We start from the raw sequence: 20,767 nt of genomic DNA, 5'->3' as shown, positions 1-20,767 counted from the left end.
AAAATTAACAATGATTTCTAAGCAGATGGGTTGGTCTCCAGGGAGATGAGCTACAGAGATGGGTAGAATATTTTCATGGCATATTTTGTTATGCTTTTTGTTGTATGAATCAAACATTCAAACAATTAAATAAAAATATATAATCTATTTTTAAAGTTCTGCTGAAATTGTAGGGATATAATAGTAAATAAAGATACCTATGAAAATATATTTCTATTTGTGTGGTACTTTTCTTCTTTTTTTTTTTTTTAAGATTTTATTTATTTATCTGAGAGAGAGAATGGGAGACAGAGACCATGAGAGGGGGAGGATCAGAGGGAGAAGCAGACTCCCCGCTGAGCAGGGAGCCCGACATGGGACTCGATCCCAGGACTCCAGGATCATGACCTGAGCCGAAGGCAGTCGCTTAACCAACTGAGCCACCCAGGCGCCCCGGTACTTTTCTTCTTTAGACAATAATAATCTATTAGGCTTGTCCCTGATTCAAATGCACCTCCCTTTCTAGGCATCAGCATACACCTCACTTCTATGTCTATTCAGAGTATATTATATATATAAGGAACAGTGTCTATGTTTCCATGTGATCTGTGGATTCAGTTAACCAGACAGTAGAGTCCTCTCCAGATTTCCAGAGATTAAAGGATTCAAAACAAAGAAGAAATTGTACAAGTTCACTTACCCATTCTGCTACCTTGCTCTGTACTTTAACCTCAGGGTGACGAAGGATATTTTGAATCACTATGGAAATTCTATAGACAATTCCATCTGTCCATTGGAAATAGGATTTAGTCCGTTAATTATATTTTACAGTCATATAATTCTCAATTTAAATTTACAATCACACAATTTCACACAATTTAAAAGAAATGCCTTTTTTGGGAGATACAGGTTTCTAGTTACGGAATTAATAAGTCACAATAATAAAAGATACAGTACAGAGAATATAGTCAATGGCATTGTAATAACATTTGTATGACAGACAGTAGCCATACTCATGCTGACCACAGCAGAACATACAGACTTGTTGAATCACTATGTTGTACACCATAATATCGTGTGTCAGCTAGACTTCAATTAAAAAAAAAAACACCTAAAAAAATAAAACACCTTCTATACAGGTACAGAAAATTTGAGATATCTTGACTTTATGTTCATTGACCTTTGTAACTTCTTAGAAAGAGGTCTCAGTTTATTCTTATAAATAATTCACTGGTTCTCAATTATCACCTACGTATTTCCTTAATTCTATAGATTTTAGATACGGAATTCCAAAATTTTTTCATGACTTCTTCATGTACAGTTTGATCTCTTATAACAAGAAACTATCATTTTTTTTGTATGTTAGAAAGAATGACAGAGTATAAGGTATGCAAACTTGAGTGGGATGATGGACAGAAGTTAACCTGAAAAAGAATAGGCATACACATACTTGGTGCCCTCAGCCCCTTATTCTTCCTTTTCTCTTTCCCTTCCCCAATATAGCATTTACTTCTACTGAGTCATTTACCAGATTTTTCATAAATTCATTTATTCCATAAATACAGTCACTTGTATCAAAGTAAAGGGGGAAAAGAAAGAATATTTGCAGACAGAATTTTAACTGGACTAAGTTGCTTTAAAAAGAAAATCTTATGAGAAAAGAAGGTTTTGCTTTTTTCTTTTTGGGACAATCTTTAAAGTAGCCTGATATATATATATATATAGTAAATGCAAATTGAAGTCACCAGCCAGGGTTTGCTAAATCTTTCTAGATGTGTGTTATAGGGTACCTTACTATAAGCAGCTAATAAAAAAATATCATTTAAAAATATCATAGGCTATACAGAGAAAAACAATTGAATCTCCATTATAGTCAGTCATCTTTCTTCATGCTTATATTTTGGTATATCTTAAGTTAAGTATGCACAGAAAACGTAGAAATATACAATTAAAACAATGTTGGGGAATAGATTTAATAAAAAAAAAAGTTGGAAGTCAGTAGAAAAAATATAAAACTCTGCCTCTGGAAACCCCCATATCTACCAAAATGCAAATTCCAGTCCCACTACTAAAGGAATGCTTTTCCAGTATGGGATCAGAATCTCATGCTAAAAATTTTGCCACCCCCAGGTGTAACAATATAAATATATGAAATTGGTACAAGTCTGAGGACAAGTGGTTTAACTTATGCAGACTAGGTTATTTAGCGTCTAAAGCTTTTCAGGTATTTTAATGATATTGATTTTATGTTCCTCTAAAGATATTCTGAATTTAAGATATTTAGAGGAATATATTCAAAACAAATGCTATTAATTCAGATTTTTAAAAACGCTTTCACATTGTATTATATCATCATATCAAATCATGGACATTCTGAATGACTGAGGAGAAATTCAAATTGCAGAGGTCCAAGAGTCATTCCAGGATCCTAAGGCTATCCTGCGTATGCTCCCTAGTGTCAGCAGAGTAGCTGAAAAGCTACCACTAGATGGAGACCTAAAGCATATGTTTAAGAGTAGTGTTCTTTCACTCTCAGGAAAATAATGCAAAATACTAAAATTCATTATTTTTTATCACTGACATTTCTGAAATGTTTTAGAAACATTTAAGATAGTCTTCTTTAAATTTTAAATATTTCCCGCCTCATTTTTTTTCAATCTGCTGTTATTTATACATGAGAAAGACATCCAATATCAGAGACAGCCTAATTCAATCTATAAATACAGCACTCTCCCTAGAGTTATATTGCTTATAGCAAATAAAATATGTGAACACAGAGAACAACATAACATCTCATGTTAGATTCTCTTGTGCTATAGATCATTTTCAAGCAGTCTCCCTGCAGAAGCCTTAGAATGAGGTATTTATACACTCAGTGGAGTCTACTTGTTATATTATTTTAAAAATTTCTGAATAATGTAGCCAACAAGTAAACATGAGATATGTCCAGGAGTGAACTGTCAAAGCAAGATAAAATGTCCTCCAAAGAATTGGTAGGAGGGGTTTTGGATTGCAGCAAAATAATTGGCTTAAGCATTGTTGTTGCAGGAAATGCACAATTAAGACATCCTGATTCAGGCTTTCCCACGTCATCCTAGCAGTCAAGGGGTCTTCTATGGATGTAACAACTCCCACAGTGTCTCAATAGAAAAGCTAATCACACATTTTCATATATTCCATTCCTAATAATGACATCCAAGCCAGAATTCATGACAGATCTTTCTTGAGGTGGGGTGGGGCGAGGGGAGTGGGAGTGGGGTGGGGAGAAGCATTTATGGGTATACCCATTTTTCAATAGAGGACTCTTTCAGTCGAGCAGAACCTCAAAGTAGAAATCATTGCTTGCTGTTACAGATATGGTATCAAAAGGGTATATTCCCGTCAATAGGTCTTTCTCCAATTAATCATTTTTTTGGTCCTTCTTAACACTCTTTTTAGGGTTTCTTGGGAGACATAGAAATGACACTACGTATTTATTCTATATTTAAGGGTGTGAAATACAGGTTTGAAAAGGTAGATTTTAAAATATTTTTTTGAAAAGAGAGATGTGAAAATATAAACCCAGTGTTATTTTAGAGTCAAAATCATTTCTTTGAACTGGTGATGAGGCAATTATAACCTGACAGTCACATTTATAATATGACTGGAGTTCTGCTCATACTACACACATGATTTTAGATGCCTGGCATATATAGCTAGATTGATTGTCCAATCTATACACATATCCAGAGAATATTTTTTTTTATTTGAGTAATTAAATGTACATTAAGAATCTAGAAGCAGTGACACAGTTAATACCTGTAAGCTAGGTTTTTAGAACAATAATAAGGACTAACAGAGTTAGTTCCTTACTTGGGTTACTTGGGTTGACCCCACAAGATTTAATATTCAGTAGCAACAGAGTGATGCTTCGGGCACAGAAGAGATGATTTGATATGTGAATAATAATTGGCCCAAGAGCTCTCCTTAAGAATGTAATGTAAAAGGCAAAAAGTTATTTGTGGGAATACCTAGATTATCCATTACATACAGAAATATCTGTTTATGAAAAGTAACTTAAAGATACTATTTTCCTAGGATACATTCTGAGGTATCAGATAAAAGTCCTATTGAAGATAACAAAAAAGAACTTTACACAGAGAAACAGAAACACTTCATAAAGTCTAGGAAAACAAATTTCATTGATACACTGAAGAAATGTGTCTGACCATCAAACAGTCTCAACCCCCACCCCTCCCCACACCAGCCAATTACCACTGATAGATCCAGCAAAACTCTTTGATAAGCCAGAATTTAAAGGACTGGATAAGTTAGATGACAAATGTGATAGTTGTGCCTATCTTTCTTACAGTGAATAAAATAGGATTCTCTAATATATCAGATCATAAGCCTGAAAACGTTTACTGTGTCAGTTTCCCAAGGAACACGAAAAGTGTATCTAGAATTGCTGACACTATGCAAATGATGTAGTCTACGACATGACATTAAATCCCATTTATTCACAAGGTGAATAAGTAATTCTCTTTCCAATTATTTCTAATTTGACTACATCAAAAAAAATATTAATTAGATTATAGTCTGTCTCTAACACTTTGTTACTCTCCCTTTTTAAAAAGATAATGAAGGCTTCAGGCATAGGGATATGAGAAAGCAATAGCATATAGGGAGAATTCAATAACATTGTTTTCATTACATTTATTCTCGCTTTTCATTTCTATTTTACAACAAACAGTACTGATTTTATAATAGTGATATCAATTTTCCCATATAAATGCAAATGTTTAAGTAAAAATGTGAGTCAGTTTAGGGAAAAAACCCATCAAATCAATAGTGTAGGTGGTTCAAGGATGTGGTAAAAATTGTTCTGATGGTACATGGATTTGAATACACAATTTTGAGAATATTTCTACCACAGGGATGATGTTTGAATATTCTTAAACGCTAGCATTACATTTTTATCAAGAATCATCTAAATTGCATTTTTTCCTTTAATGTAGTCAAGTCAAACCATTTTAACTGATTCTAACATTTGCTTGCTTTGTTGAAACTCCAATGAAGGTTATGACGCAGAGAGAGATGGCTGAACAAGGCTCTCTTCAAGAATGTCAGAAATGACATGATTGAGTGAATCCAGCTCCACTCCACCAAGTCAAGGACTCTGAAGCATCATATAAACGTTCTTGGGCAGTAGAGGATGTGCCAGTCCTGGAGGGAGAATGCCACAGAGGCTCTTTGTATGCTCATACAAAGCGAAATACTTAGTCAGAATTATAATATTCCCATCTCCTGGCTGGAGTCCATGTGAAATATGCACTGGGAACATCAACCGCGGCTGCTTTTCTGGGGGTTGCTGGAATGTTTGCCCCAACATAAATCTCCTTGGTGTAACTACCAGAATAACCATAAACACTTCCCTGAATCGATGTCTTTATAACCCTAGTGAAATTTATATCTATGTTTCATGTAAAATATTCCATACTTCCAATTTAAATGTCCTCACAGAGGAAGTTGGTGTAACCCCCGAAGCCAAAGAAAAAATGAACTCTGTGGGTTTCTTTTCTCTGGGTTTTGGTCCCTGGTGATATGTTACAGATGTTTTGGCCTCACAAGTTAAATGACTGGGGTTGAGAAAATTCCTTTGTTTCTAATAGGTCATATTTGAGAATATTACTGTATGCGAGGCAATGGTGTGGTCACCTGATTGGAATTTCTCTTTTCTAGAAGAGACTTAAATCATTTACTCTGAATTACCAAAAGGCTATGTAGTCCATATAGGTGGCAGACTAAATAATAATTCATGTTACCTGGCATTTTCCCTGCTCATCTCTGTATCTCATATAACTGCCCTAGTTACAAATTACAAATAATATAAATAGAGAAGTATATATGGAAAAAGAGGCAAGGAGTATTGGCACTTAAATTGAAATTCTGTCAGCTGAAAATTGACTTAGTTGATATGTAATCACATTCTAACCATTATTCTTCAACAAATAAAAACAGAAAGCAAAGTATTACCATATAAATTGATGCAAATGTCATGAACACTTAAACATAAATAAAGTTGGCTTCAGTGAAAAATTACATTAGTAGCATAATTTAGTTTTTTTGAAATTATAAAATTCTTTAAGAAACTAGTTTCCTGAAGAGAATAATCTGACAAAATATCATGAATATTTTTTCAGATATCTAGTATAAAGCAAATTAATCCCTTTAATTAAATGCTTTTCTCTTAAAGCTTCCTTTGAAAGCAGCTTTTGCTAAAAGTGTACCAGAGTCGTACTGGAAATGTACTCATACCGCCAGTCATTAGAATAAGGAACTCAAGGGAGTCAAGTGATATTTATTTATCTTACTAATCTTTGCAAATGTCCAGAGGTACCGATTGAGTCCAATAACAGAAATTTTGTTTGAACATTAGATAGTCCCACTCTTAGAATACAATTTTTTATCACATCAGACATACTATGAATATAAAAGGTAATGATTTCTTACCATTCCATTGTTTATCGATTCTATTAGTAACAGGCATGTTAGTGGTGACAGTGGGTGGTGTACTAGGAGAGTCTACAGTAGCTGGTAATAAAGATGAGAAAGATGTAATTTTGCAAGGAGCCCATGGCAGTTAATATGGATGAGCAATCTACAATTAATGCATGAAAATATACAGAAGAGGAACAGAAACCATTTCTTGCTACTAATTACAACAGACTCTAGGGTTACAATGCATAAAATGAAGCAGTGCTTCCCTATGGCACATTAAGAATCACTTCCTATGGCCTTTGCTGTCACATTGTCCAAGAGTTTGGAACCGGCACTGAGGAACAAGAGGAGAAACATTTAGATTCTAGACCCAGGTCTGCCTGTCTGCCCGTAACAGGCTGATGACCACAGAGTGAATTACTAAATCTTTCTAAAATTCAATTTCCTAAGTTGGTAAAAAGAAACGGCTAGAGAAGGCAGTCTGTATTGCATCTATCCATTAGAAAAATTATCTCAACTAATTAGTCTTCCGCTGAGGCTGGAGAAGTAAAGTCTCAGAGGAAAATGTATTTCTCCTTGAGAAGATAAATGTAAAGAAAAACAAGAGAGAATGAAATGTATAGACTATATAGAATATAAATGTGTAGAATCATTTACAGATCCCAGTAACTCTACTGAATGTTGATGGATAAAATGGATTTCGTAAAGACAAGCCTTACAGGGGAGACATTTTCAAGACATTATGTTATAGCTATGCTTCTTATACTATTAAAACTTTCAAAGATTAAACCCTATGTAATGCTTTAATATCTTTTTAAGGGATTCTAGAAGAGCTGTATAGGTAGTAAAATAATTATACATACTATTTCCCTTTAGCTTATCTTAGGAGTATGTTTGTATTAGATGGACATTCATGTGTACAATGACCATTTGTTATATATCTCAATTTTAAAAATATTACCTAAATTTAAAACATGTGTGTGATTGTGCATTAAGTGATTAAGTAATTATGATTATGATTACCTTCTGAAAGTGAAATTCTTTGATTCAAAATATGCATCCTTAACTAAAATAATTTTCCATTCCAAAGTAATATATAATTCTTAAAAATGGGGATTCTTTTTGAAGTTTTTATTTTTTAAAATTATGAACAATCAATTACATTTTTCTTAGTGCAAAATACATCAATGAATTTAAAAATGCTTTTTGGCCATTTAGGACATGGGTGGGGAGTGGGATGCTGGGCATCTGGTCTTTGACCCAAGGAATGAATACTATAGGTATCTCAGATTAAAAGAAAAAAACAATTTAAAAAACCCTTCAGATCTTGAACTAAGCAAAATTAAAGTTTCTTTCTATTTCATTTAACTGTTTTAAGACTACAGTGAGTTTGTGGAAATTATGTAATGACTTTATTTTCATAGATCATTCATCAGTAATAACAACAAGAAATACTGTCTCAGAAAAGAAGCAAACATAATACTGTATTACATCCCTTCTCCCTAACTACTCCCCCACTGGAACCAGAGAAGAGAGCTTAGGTTTCCATCTACTTAGAAGCACTTCTAACCCTGTCACTTTCAGGATATGATCCTCTTAATAAGAGATCCAGCTTTTTCAAAAGGCATTGTCATGATTCTTAATGTGGTACATAGAACACATTACTTCATAAAGAAATATTTAATAGAATAAATGGATGAAAATGGGTCATAAGTAATTAGGAGGAGCAATGATAAAATTAAAGCAAAATACTTATTATTTTAAAACTTTAATTATGTATTATTAGTATGCAGCTATTTAGTACATAATATAAAATTGGAATACTTGCCATAGTATAATCATTGTGCATTATAACAATACAATTACATTAAGATTAGTTTAATATAACTAATTTTATCTTAATATTTAAGTTATATTATACACCATGAATTGCCTTATGGTCTTGTCTCAAGCTTAACCGAATATTTAACTTAATTTCCCCCTTGTTTTTTTACACATGAATACTTTTTCAAAATATTGCATGACTATATTTATATGGGAACTTTATAATACTCTTGAGAATAAAAAGAGGGAAAACATGAAATAAATCCTTGTTTAATAGCATATAATCATTCACATTTAAAAACCCAGTGCTTTATGGAAATATGGTCATCCAGTGTGTGAATGCATTCTTTCTCCACAGTGTATGTACTGTGCACCCACACAACTAAAACACATCCAGAAATTCTTCTGTTTTGCTGGTTTCTGGCTTCTCAAGTGAAAATTAAGATAATAATCAAAATAATTACAACCACAATATCCAAAATAGCAAGTAGGAAACAGACTCCAAGAGGACGATGTTGGCTCCCTACCTTGGCAGAGGGTCCCCAGATCGGCACAGTTGGCTAGTTCTGCTGCTGGGAGTGGGATCAGGTAGGAACCTTGATCAACACAGAGGGATTATACAAGTTTGATTGATGATTTAATGACATTATCCCAAAAAACCCCCAAAAAACATGAATCTTATGGTTGGTATATTGGGAGCTGCCCTAGAAGAGTCCATCGATAATACTCCAACATCAAGAAAGTCTCTTAAGGTCTTTGTGTCTTCATTTCCACAAGTGTAAAATCAAATTATTGAAATTTCCCTCAGAATCTTTAACTCAATTTATTGGCTATCCACACATGGAAGGAAAAGAGGTGCTACTGCCCAGTAGAGTTTGTGTAAAAAGTCCAGGGCCTTTTCACAGAATAAATTATAAAGCTCTGGTAGAAATTCATATAAATAAAGTAATAAAAACATCAAAGGTAAGTTTCAAAAGTGAACTTAGATATTATTAGTATTCATAAAATGCATATTTGGGGTTCACGGGCACCAGCCTATGTGATTTGCAATTCCAGAAATATGTTTCTGTGACTTCAAGTTGGTCTCTGTGTCTTTTTACTTCAAGCTTTTTTTTTTTTACTGACTCATCCTCAGCAAGAAACAAGATTAGAGCTGGCTTTCTAGTAGGAGTAATGGATTTTCTCTGTTACACTAAATCTCCCTGACAGTTAACAGACTTTTACCAACAGGTTGAGACTGGGGATGATGGGCTAACCTTATCACAAAGCACCTGCACTATGCATAAAGACAGAATACATTCAAATATTTATATATGAATACACGTACACGAACACATATATTCAATTTTAAAAGGACATTTCTATGACAGTGATTCCTTTCTCTCTTTTTTTTTTTAAAGATTTTATTTATTTATATGAGAGAGAGAATGACATAGAGAGCATGAGAGGGGGGAGGGTCAGAGAGAGAGGCAGACTCCCCGCTGAGCAGGGAGCCCGACGTGGGACTCGATCCTGGGACTCCAGGATCATGACCTGAGCCGAAGGCAGTCGCTTAACCAACTGAGCCACCCAGGCGCCCCAGTGATTCCTTTCTAATATTTAAACATTTTCCAAACTGTCCTGTGGGAATAGTGCATGAAGGCAGAGCAGGTATGTGATCTAACAAAAGATGTCTAACTAGGTAATTGACGTGCATAAGCAGAAAGCCTCCCAACAGTTTAACAGCACCTCATGAATCATGATTTCTTCATTCTCAACTGCCCCAGGCACCTAGCCCAAGGAAGGAATGTTACTTCAGAAAAACCCAACTCTACAGGCAGGTCTGTGAAGTTAACTGGCAAGAAGCCCTCATCATAGACATTTACATGTTCAGTCAATAAGATGTAATCACTGTTTAGTGTGTGAGGCACACAGGCTAGAATAATGCTCTAAGATAATGTCACTGCTCTCAGAGAGGCATGAATGGGAGATAGAGTCACAGTTCTCTGAATGCTGTAAGTACTCACTGGCTCAAAGGAGGGCATAACTAGCAGCTTAGTGAGAATGGGGCACAGGGAATCCATTACAAAGAAGGATATCTGTGAGTAATATCAAGACAAGAGACTAGAGATGGATACTCCTAGCAAACAGAATTACTGAAATACATACCAAGATGACAGTGCATTGTGACCTGGGTGACCTGGCATTACTGGGGTAGAGTACAGGAATGATCAGATATGTAGGTAATGGATACTAGTGGAAGGCCTTATAGAATGTTGGCACCATGAATGGTGGGACTCTGTCTTCCAGTGCCATATCCCACACGCATAGTAGGTGGGTACTCAATCTTTACCGAATAAATTTCTTGATGCATCATGAAGACTGATAACATTTTGAAATCTTTCTTAAAGGAAACGGAAAATAAGAAAGGTTTAGTGAGAAAATTAAGATTTAAATTTGAAACCATTTTTGAGGCTCCATGGCCAACTGAAAGGGAATATACGATAAGAATATGTAATAGTATTAATTCAGGCTTGATATCATGAGTACAATGAGGAGGGCAAGAGAGAGATGGATACAAGATGTCCAAAGATAGGATATATAATATTTAGTAACTAATTGGAGAAGGAAGAAAGAAAGAAAGAAAGAAAGGGAAGACTAGGGGATATTTTTCTGGTTTCCAGCTTGAGAAACTGGTACATAATGATGTCGTAACAGGAAAGAGGAAATACTAAAAGAACAGCAAACTTAGATGGGGTGGGTTGAATGAGTCCAGTAATGGGAACTGAGGGGCCTGTGTGACATCTGGATACATGGGCAGGTATACAGGGTTTTGTAAGAGGTCTAGCCAAGAAACAACGCCACAGAATCTGTAGATGTGTCTGGGATCACTCAAGCTAGAATGGAGATTTGATGGAACCAGAGATATTCCTATATTTAAGTATCATACTATTTTTTTTAAAGAGCTCTAAATCTGAGAAGTAAAAATAGTTCTTATAGAAGGTGGTTTTATAGAATTCAAGTGAAGAAAGTTTCACAGAAGGCGTGGCCATGTCAAGTATACTAGAAAGGTCAAGAATGGTCAAAACCAAGAAGACCGTTAACTTTGCATTGGAATTTTGGTGGTAACTGTACAGGAATTAGTTTCAGTAGCGTGAGAATGATGAATTCATGACCACCATTTGAGAAATGAATGCAAAAAGAGGAAGCCTGGCTATGAAAGAAAGCAGAGATAGGGAGGGTGAGTTTGAAAGACTGAAAACTTAGACAAGTGCACTATGGAAAAAGGGCATCTGAGTAGGCAGAAGTTGAGCCTTGCCTTGTCAGGACCGAGGTAGAATTTTACTGTCAATGTTTTCTGTCCACTATTCTTTCTCATAACACTAAATTTAAGCCCCATTTTTTTTTTTTTTTTTTTTGCAGAACCTTACTTCTCTGTAAGGTACCTATATTTTAGTGAGGAACTTCTGAAAACTAAAAAGGCTTCAAAACTCAAAATGAGGAAACATCAGCCACTGCAACATGAGAGGGTGAGAGACCCTTGGATGGAGTTCCTGTGCTTCTCAAATCACACACAATGTTTGCTGTCAACGGTTCCTCAGACCTCTTCTGCCACTGATAGAATATCTCTGTTAGACAAAGAGAGATAAGGAGATGCTGTGGGAAAGAAGTTTCTAGACTCACTACACTTCCAGTGCAGTATATTAAGGGGCTTAGAGGTGGAAATGAGGAAAGAATCAGAAGAGTTATGATTTAGAGCAAGATATTTAACAATTTTTTTTTAACATTCCCTCAGTTTCATTGTATGGTAACAAGTATAAATCCAATATGTGACATCCTTGTCACAGGAAATTGTAACACTTCTCAATATTTAAAGTATAAGTTGCTCCTTTTTTGGGTACTTACAGTTTAGCAAATTGATGCTGCTTTATAAATACTCAATAAACACTGTTTTATGATGATTTAATATAGCAATAGAAATTAAATCTGAAGACTACATGGTGTAAGTATAAGTGACACATGATTTTTAAAAAATTTTTTTAAGATTGTATTTGTTTGCTTGTTTATTAATTTACCTACTTATTCATTTATTTATTTTTGAGAGAGAGTCAGGGGAGGAGCAGAGGGAGAGGAACAAGCAGACTCTCCACGGAGTGTGGAGCCCAAAACGGGGGCTCGATCCCATGACCGTGAATTCAGGACCTGAGCTGAAACCAAGAGTCAGACAGTTAACTGACAGAGCCACCCAGGTGCCCCAAAAGCGACAAATTTAATTAGCAGGAAATTATATTGATAAATGAAAGCTTGTATTACAAATACACCAAATTACATAAACAAATACATAAAATATAAAGAGTGTACACAAACTTTTCATTTCCACCCAGTTCCATTTTCAGCATACCTGCATAAAAAAAAGTCATTCTCACAATTTTCCTATGTGGACATATTTATGAACCAGATTTTTAAGGAAGAAGAGACTATTTTCTTTCCTGGATCATGATATAATTATTATCAAGGAATTATATTCAGAATGTGACCTATGTGTGTTCACTGATGTTTGTGGATACAACAAAGGTTTTTAAAGGTATTTACTTAATATTAACTGCAAAATTTAGAGCCAAATTTCCTTGAAAAATGTAATCACCAAAAATGAACAGGTGATGAAAAGCTGCAAAGCTGTTAATCTTTTTTCTCTATCGGTTGTCCTTCCAAAATCTTGCCACTGAAAGAAGCCACTACTTACACAGGGTGGTAAAAAAGACTGATGTGTAGCCAAGAATTTGTCTTACATTCTACATAATGATAATCCAAGTAATAGCTAAATCCTCACAGCGAGTTGCAATAATGAGAAAAAAAATAATTGCTTTCAATTCCCTCTTTGTAGTTATTAAATTGAATTTTATAATTTTTCATAAATATATTTAAAATAACATTTCTGGAAGCCATTTATGCTCATAAAGAGTTTGGGACATCTTCAAAAATAAAGTCCTTTGTAAAGTAATTTTATCTTGATTTTATTATTTAAAAAAATAATTCAGTTATCTACAAATGATACACTCACTAATTTTTTTAGGGATGAAAGGAAGGAGCCAAGAGTGAGTCACAATTTTATGGCTGTGAAGGACAGAACTATAACAACTGAAAATGAAAGGGAAGGAATCCAAGAGTTGATGAAGCCTTGGTAATTAAGCACAAAAATTTGGAAGTGAAAACAAAAGTCAGTACGAATCCAAAACTTTCTAGAAAAGAATAACCAAAAAGTTGTGTACTTATGAATTGCACCTTATCTCTACATCCACAAGTGGCTAATAAATGGAAGTGTTTAATAAATGCTTGTTAAATAAATGTAGTTTGTTTGAACTTAGACCATTCATTGGGTTATACTATACCACTCCTCAGGAAAGAGCATTATCAGGAAAATAAATAAAACTGGTATAGAAGGCACTGTTTGTTCTTTGTGTAAATTGGTGGACATTAGCCAGTATCTAAACTTGAATCATAACACAGGCTAATACTGCAGTTATAATTAAAGAGTCCACTCACTAGGAAAACTGTCTCTCCGTGGAGGTCATAAAACTGAATATGTTTAATAAAATTGTGTAAATAAAATATGTTTAATAAAATAAAATTATAAAATAAAAATTCTAGGAAATAGAATGATGTTATAAAATGAAAAAGGATTACTGCTAAATAAAGTATTTCTTTCTGAAAAAGACGGACAAGATTAACTGTGTTAAAAAAAATAAACTGCTGAAAATTTTTTAATTAAGGTATTTTCCCCAACTAGGCTTAGAATAGTGTAGGAAAACAAAAGAGTCTAACTCTGAAATTGTTGAAACATTAATTAATAATATGTTGATTTTATTAAGGCTAGGATATTTACTATTGGGAACAAATGACAGAATGTTTTAATGTTAGATATAATCAGTTCTGTTTTACCATCTTATTTTCATACTATAATTTACTCAGCAAAAGACCTTTGGAAAATCTATTCATTCTTCCACCACAAGTTGAATCTGGAATTAAAGGTCATATTTACCAGACACTGTCAGTCCAATGGAATGTTAGGCATGAAATTCTATTTTCCCATTGGTTACTGTACTGATCATTAGTTTTTGGAAATTACTGTTACCATAAACAGCAAGCCAAAATGTTCCAGAAAAAAACGGAAGGTTAAAATGTTAATAGAGCAAACTATTTTTCATTTGTTGAAGTTCTGCTTAGCTAATAAGCTTAGATATCATCTCTCTTACAGGTATTTCCTGCCAGTTAATAAGTGACTTGTGTTCTTCAACTCCCAAGGCTGATGACTGAGCAGCAGGAAACTCCCTATCCAGGGATGACTCCTGAAACACAGCCCAGGATATCTGAATCCACAGAATGCGGTGTTTGGTGTCATCGTGGAATGTCAAGAAGACTGCTGTAAAAATTAAAGGAATTCAAGCACACTGAGTCTGTAACTTGTGCTACTCTTTCAATGAAATCATTTTGAAAACGTACAGATGACCACATTACACAAGCATATGTTCAATGCGTCCCAGTAATCTTAAGTCTTGGGAAAGGAGTCTTAAGACAGTGTTAAAGAAAATGTGAGGACACCCAGATATAAATCCTGGGGAAGGGGGACAGGAGATGTGCATGTTAGTCCAACTGCCTTGCCACTTACTTTTTTTTTTATTTTTTTAATTTTCAGTTTCCTGCCCTTATATTAAGGGAAGGGACTGGCCTAGGTTGGGAAACAGAAATGCCTCCTAGAGCCAGAAGGCCATCTAAAGATGAAAGGAGCCTCATGATTTTTTGGACTAGTTTCAGGGATTGACAAATTCTCTCTGAAAGGGCCCGACAGTAAAAATGTTAGGCTGGTGGGCCATGTTACAGACTCCCACCATCACCAGCTCTGCCCCTCTAGCACAGAGGCAGCTACAGAAATACAGAGCCTCCTAGACACGGCTGTGTTGCAATAAAACTTTATTTACAAAAATAGGTAGCATGCCACAGGCCTTCCTAGTTTGCCAACTCCTGGTCTAGAGGATTTCCTAGAGAAGTTTAGGAATCAATCCATGTATATCCCTCACATTTTATCATACTAATGTATCCAAGAAGCAAAGCAGGAAAGAAACCCTATTACTTTTGTTTAAAACAAATGTAATATTTATGCCCTGGAAAGCTACTGTTTTCCCACAGATCACTCCTGGGCCTTCATACTCATCACCTGGGCAAGAATTAGCTCACCACTCTAGTATGTCTCCTCTTCTAGTCCTGCTTATTCCAAAACACAGTCTAATTTATACTTGTAAGAGACACAGCTCTAAAACTGAATTTCCTGGGTTCACCTCCTGGCTCGGCCACTTATTGATTGACACTGGATACGTTACTTAATTTCTTTGTGCCTTAGATTTCATATCTGCAAAATGGGGTTAGTAATAAAACCCACATCATGGGATCTATGTTGTAGAAAAGAGTGAATATGTGTAAAGGGCTTAAAACAGTACCTAGAAAATATGTATTGAATATTCAAGTTAAGTATATAATTTAAGTGTTAGCAGTTATTAATATACCTACTCAAAATTCTTTTTTCGTTGTCATAGTCCTCAAATATTGCCCCGTAGAAAGGCAACCATTAAAGGTCTATATTATGACTTTTTAATGATGACCAAGGATGTGGTGAAAACAGGCCACTGGAGTAAAGATAACCACCCTGGACATAGGCAGAATATCACTGCCCTCTCGCTGCTCACCATCCCACACCAAACACACACACTTGATCTTCTCAATTTCCTCACTGAGTGAAAGACTTCTCAGGGGTCCCTAACCACCCTCTGCAGCTAGCCAGACTGAGAGGATGCTGGGGAACACCATTAGCTCTTACAGAGTTCTGCAGCCTTCTTCTGGAACATGCTTGTGGTTTACCCTCTGTCCAACAACCCACAAGGAAGTACCTCTCAAACCGCATCACTTCATAGCCTCCCACCATTTGCAGGAGCACCGTGGACCACACGGAAGGGTGGGTGACTTACACTGAGAGGTAAGTGACAAAAGTTCCCCAGAGCAGAAGGGCACACACAGGTCAGGGAAATGGAGGAGGTGGTCTCAGGTCTTCAAAGGGGTCCTACTTTGTTCAAAGTATTGGAAATGAAGTTCTGATAAAATCCACTCCAAAGTCACATGAGAATTACTTTTTAACATCAGACCCCTCCTTTCCTCTTTTAATGAGAGTTATCTCTGTGACTAAAAAGTATATGTTATCAACACTTTAGATTTAGTCATACGACATTCAAAAGTGATAATTAACTTCTCCTTTTTGTATTTCAGTCAGTCCTATAATAAAATAAGGACTTCCATATGTACATAGAGAATGTCTGATAGAAGTCTATTTTTATATAATGTTGTTATATAGAATTATTTTCCTAAATATTTTGCATTTAGCTACTTCCGGTAATATCACATTTAATGTTTCTCAAAGAGCAACCATCGAAACAAACAACAAATGCTCATTTTCCGGCAGAGAAAAAAGTTCAAAGAAAAATTTGATAATTTCGGATTAACAAAGATTTTTCCATAAAATGGACAGCTTTGATATTTTGTCCTGGCTCAGTAAATACCATTCTTTTTCAGTGGTGGTTGTTTATTTAAATAACATAATGGAAATTTCATAATAATCAACTTTTTATTGTATCTTCTTTGTGATTAAAAATAATAACTTACTAATTTCTTTGGTTTCAGTCCCGGTGTTAACCATTCTATTTGCAGTATGACAGTTACAACTTCTGTTACCTCAATAATAAACTGTGTAACATTTTATGACATAGGGAAAACTTTAAAATGGTACAACCAAAAGCTTTGATTGAATAAAGGCCTATAATCAAATGTATACTATGCATGGCTGAGCATATAACATTTTAAAAATCAAAAAGTTCATTAATGACAACTACATATATATGTATATATGTATTTACACACATGCACACACATATTATGCATATACATAGAAACATGTACGTGTGTATGATTTCTTGTTGACCAACATTCATAGAATAATGCTTTAAAAAAGGGGGGGGGGTAATATGCCCAGACTTACCACAGCTTAGGTTGCTTTCTGCTTTCAGAGCTAGGGTGGGGATATTCCAGAAGTCATTTTGCCAGTCGACCACATTCCCTTTCACATGACAGCTGAGGTTGGAGAGGACTTTGGAATTCATGGTAAAATTCCAAAGTCGAAAGTTATAAATGTCCCCTTTTAGGGAGGCAATCTCATTGTGACTGGAGCCTAACAACAACTTCCCATTTCCAGGAATAACTTTACTGATGGTAGAATCGCACGGAACGGCTTCATAGTTTTTTTTGAAATTTACACCAACAGAACCCAGAGAATTATTCCAAATGATGCAGAGCTGCTCAAAGCTTTCTGTAAAAATGTCTTCTTTATCCTTCACAGGTAACGCGCTGTTTAGGAAGCATTTTGAGCCAGAAATAGAAATAAAGTAGCCATTCTTGGCCTTTCCAAAGCTAAGTAACTGTGTGAAGGATGTATTTGAGTAGGAGAAAGCTATCCATTCGTGGTCTTCCTTGCCAATTTTAATTGCTTCAAAACAGAGAGTGAAAGCGCTGAGGTCTGGAATAGAGACACTTTTGGCAACAGATACCTGGTAACTATCTAGTGTCTGGGGTAAAATGACCTTCTGGTTCCTTAAGGACACAGCAACTAGGACAAAACATAATAACAGATAAAATATATTAACTTCAAATATGAACTAATGAGATGCAAACCATCTGATAATGCCCACCCCGCACCCCACCACTCTGGACTGACTGACTTTTGACATCACAACTCTTTCATGACTCTCTGTCACCAACCCATCACCTTGTACCAATAATACTAACAATATGTAACCCCACCCATATTAACTCTAATCATGATGGGATCTCACACCAAACCTTTTGAGTTATAGTCAACCAAGTTGATAAGTATCTTTTTTAAATCCCTGACCTGGGAGAAAAAAAACAAAAACAAAAAACAAAAAACCCAAAACCCAAATTAAGGAAACTACTTTTTCAGGAAAGCTCTGTTTATACATTAAGATTTTCAGAAATATGTTATTTTTCAAATAATTTTCTAAACATAACAGCTAATAGTTCTATTTTTCATTAACAATAGCCTTTTACTCTTCCTAAACACTCCTATGCTACACACTCCCTTTCAGATACCCCGTATCTTATTCATTTGCCCCATCACCAGGCCATTTCAGGAACAAAGGTAAAGATAATCCTATTAAGGAGAGGAAGTCTAATAAAAAAATAAAAATAAAAATGGGATTTTAAGCTATATTTCCTTTACGGTGGGGCATCTGAGCTCCTTCGCGAGGGAGAGCGAGGAGCAGAGGTAAAAGGGGCAGACAATGCAACTTCCTATCCCAGCTCTTCCACAAAATGCAGTGTGACCGTGGACATGTTACTTCACCACTCTCGATCTCAGTCTCCTCATCCATAAAATGAAGGACAATAACACCTACTGCACAGGTGGTCAATAGGAATTAAGTTAATACCTGGCAAGCACTAGAACAGTGCCTGCTATAACCAATATATAGCTAGCATTGATTACTAATGTTACTGATTACTAATACAGATTACTATTATTATCTGCATAATATATTCCAAATAAAATGCATTAGCCTAGTCTTTTTGTGACATATGTGAAATTATACAGTGGATTTCACCTCATGGTAATATAACAGACATCATGAAACATGTACTGATTGAGACAGAAGTAGCTCTCCTCAAAAATTCTGTTTAATGCTAGCTTCAAAGGAATGCTAGTTTGAATATTTTTTAATATACACCAAGAACAGGTCTATGGTAAAACCAGCATTTTAATATAAATATTCTAGTTAAAAATCCATGATGGAATTTAATAGAATCATGGATTTTAGTCTACTTTTTAAATATAAAGCACTTTAGAGGTCTATTTACCCAAAGGGATATTTATATATATGAACCCAGTATTCTACATGTATTATTAAAAGGTCTGAAAGGAAATATGTCCATCAACATTTTATTAGTGGTTATGGCTGGGTTATAGATACATGGGCAATTGTGCTTTGCTTCTTTTTTATTTTCAAATTTCCTATAATATTTTACAATTTTACAAATTTTAAAACATTGTTTGAAAAATTAAAGCAGTTTTCCAATTAACCACACATACATCTAATGTCAATCACAAAAAACACAATATATAATAATGAGGGTCATTTTCATAATGGTGCCTTTCTCTTTTGTTTCTTTTTTCAGACATGACATCTACTTAAGAAGCTAGTCTTGAAGCTTGAGTTTTCCTTAAGGAAAGAGAGGTTTTAGAGAGACTGAGATTATTCAAAAGTTTTACTATGCCAGGATCTGGGAAATATGTTTGATGGAAATATTTTTTTTTCCTTTCATTAGTCATTTTTAAGGGGCTTTCCTCAGGCTATGTTGTTTATTAGCTTTAGTTATAAATAGCTCTTTTTTATTTTAATTTATATGCTAATTTTTTATATTTGTCCCCCAGCATAGTTCCTTAAAAGTGCAACATCTTAAAAGCCTAAAATAAAATGATTTCTGAATAGGAATGTTTTAAATGTTCAGTGAAGAGCTGTCAGAATTGCAGCTTTTAATTATTAGCTGTGGAATATCTACAATATTTTCCAACCAGCCTTTAAATGTTCTGCATATAAACAATATAAACAAATTCAGCTCTACTGTAGCCAGATTTTGGATCTGGTAACTATATATTGCTAATGAGAATGTTCAGAGAATATTAACAGATTCTTGCCCTTAAATTCTAATCCTAATCATTCACATTCACATAAAAGCGCATAACTCTGTCTTCTGGTCCTGGTGTTTACTGTAGGACATGTTAAATGAAAGCAGAAGGTTGGCACTGCCTTTGGTTTACATACCTCTGATGTAGCTGGCATTGAAACCTTTCTTCTGGATGCTAAAGTCGCTTGAAAAGGACACATGCATCTCACTCGCACTTGAGTTAAATGATAGGCCTTTGGCAGTTGCGCCACAAAATTTAGTCTGGCTCTCTCCATTATCAAGGGATAATGAGTCATAAATGCAATTGGGAGCTTCTTCAATGTCGAAATCATTAAACGTTATCTGAATGATATAGCCGGTGGGGGCTCGCAGGGTCCACATGCAAGCCTGGCTGTTAGGGTAGTCGTTAGGGTAGCACGGAGAAGTAAATGTCCCAGAAGGGCTGGATAGGACAACCCTGCAGTTGGCGCATCCCCACACTGTTGGCCAGACAAGAGAGAGACAGAGAGAAGGGCGGGGATCAGAGACATACAATAAACCGAGAATACCACACACTGGGGAACAATCAAACAGTAAGCATTTTAAAATACCAAAATACAATCATGCAAAATAAAAGGAGAATGAAACCATCTAAAGGAGAAAAGGAAAAAGCAACAGAGGAACAAAAGGTAAAAGAAAAAGAGAAAATTTTAGAGCAATGATTCTTAAA

At 35.1% G+C, this 20,767-nt stretch overlaps 1 protein-coding gene across 4 annotated transcripts in view; it reads right to left on the bottom strand.

Annotated features, from left to right (window-relative positions):
- Window positions 1-20,767, bottom strand: part of ADGRG6 (adhesion G protein-coupled receptor G6) — a 134,796-nt gene that overhangs the window by 50,941 nt on the left and 63,088 nt on the right. For 2 of the 4 annotated variants that reach the window (XM_034990841.1, XM_034990843.1), the window contains exons 3-7: window positions 20,196-20,537; window positions 17,342-17,965; window positions 8,811-8,879; window positions 6,472-6,552; window positions 680-765 (exon numbers count right to left, since the gene is read on the bottom strand). In XM_034990841.1, the coding sequence (XP_034846732.1) occupies window positions 680-765; window positions 6,472-6,552; window positions 8,811-8,879; window positions 17,342-17,965; window positions 20,196-20,537 (1,202 nt within the window). The remainder of the gene's footprint in view (window positions 1-679; window positions 766-6,471; window positions 6,553-8,810; window positions 8,880-17,341; window positions 17,966-20,195; window positions 20,538-20,767) is intronic. The other 2 variants (XM_034990842.1, XM_034990844.1) reach the window with 1 other exon arrangement.

This window comes from Mirounga leonina, unplaced genomic scaffold, assembly GCF_011800145.1.
Source record: "Mirounga leonina isolate KUSES-001 unplaced genomic scaffold, KU_Mleo_1.0 Mir_53, whole genome shotgun sequence".
Taxonomy (NCBI): domain Eukaryota; kingdom Metazoa; phylum Chordata; class Mammalia; order Carnivora; family Phocidae; genus Mirounga; species Mirounga leonina.
This window is presented reverse-complemented; position numbering and strand designations above follow the sequence as displayed.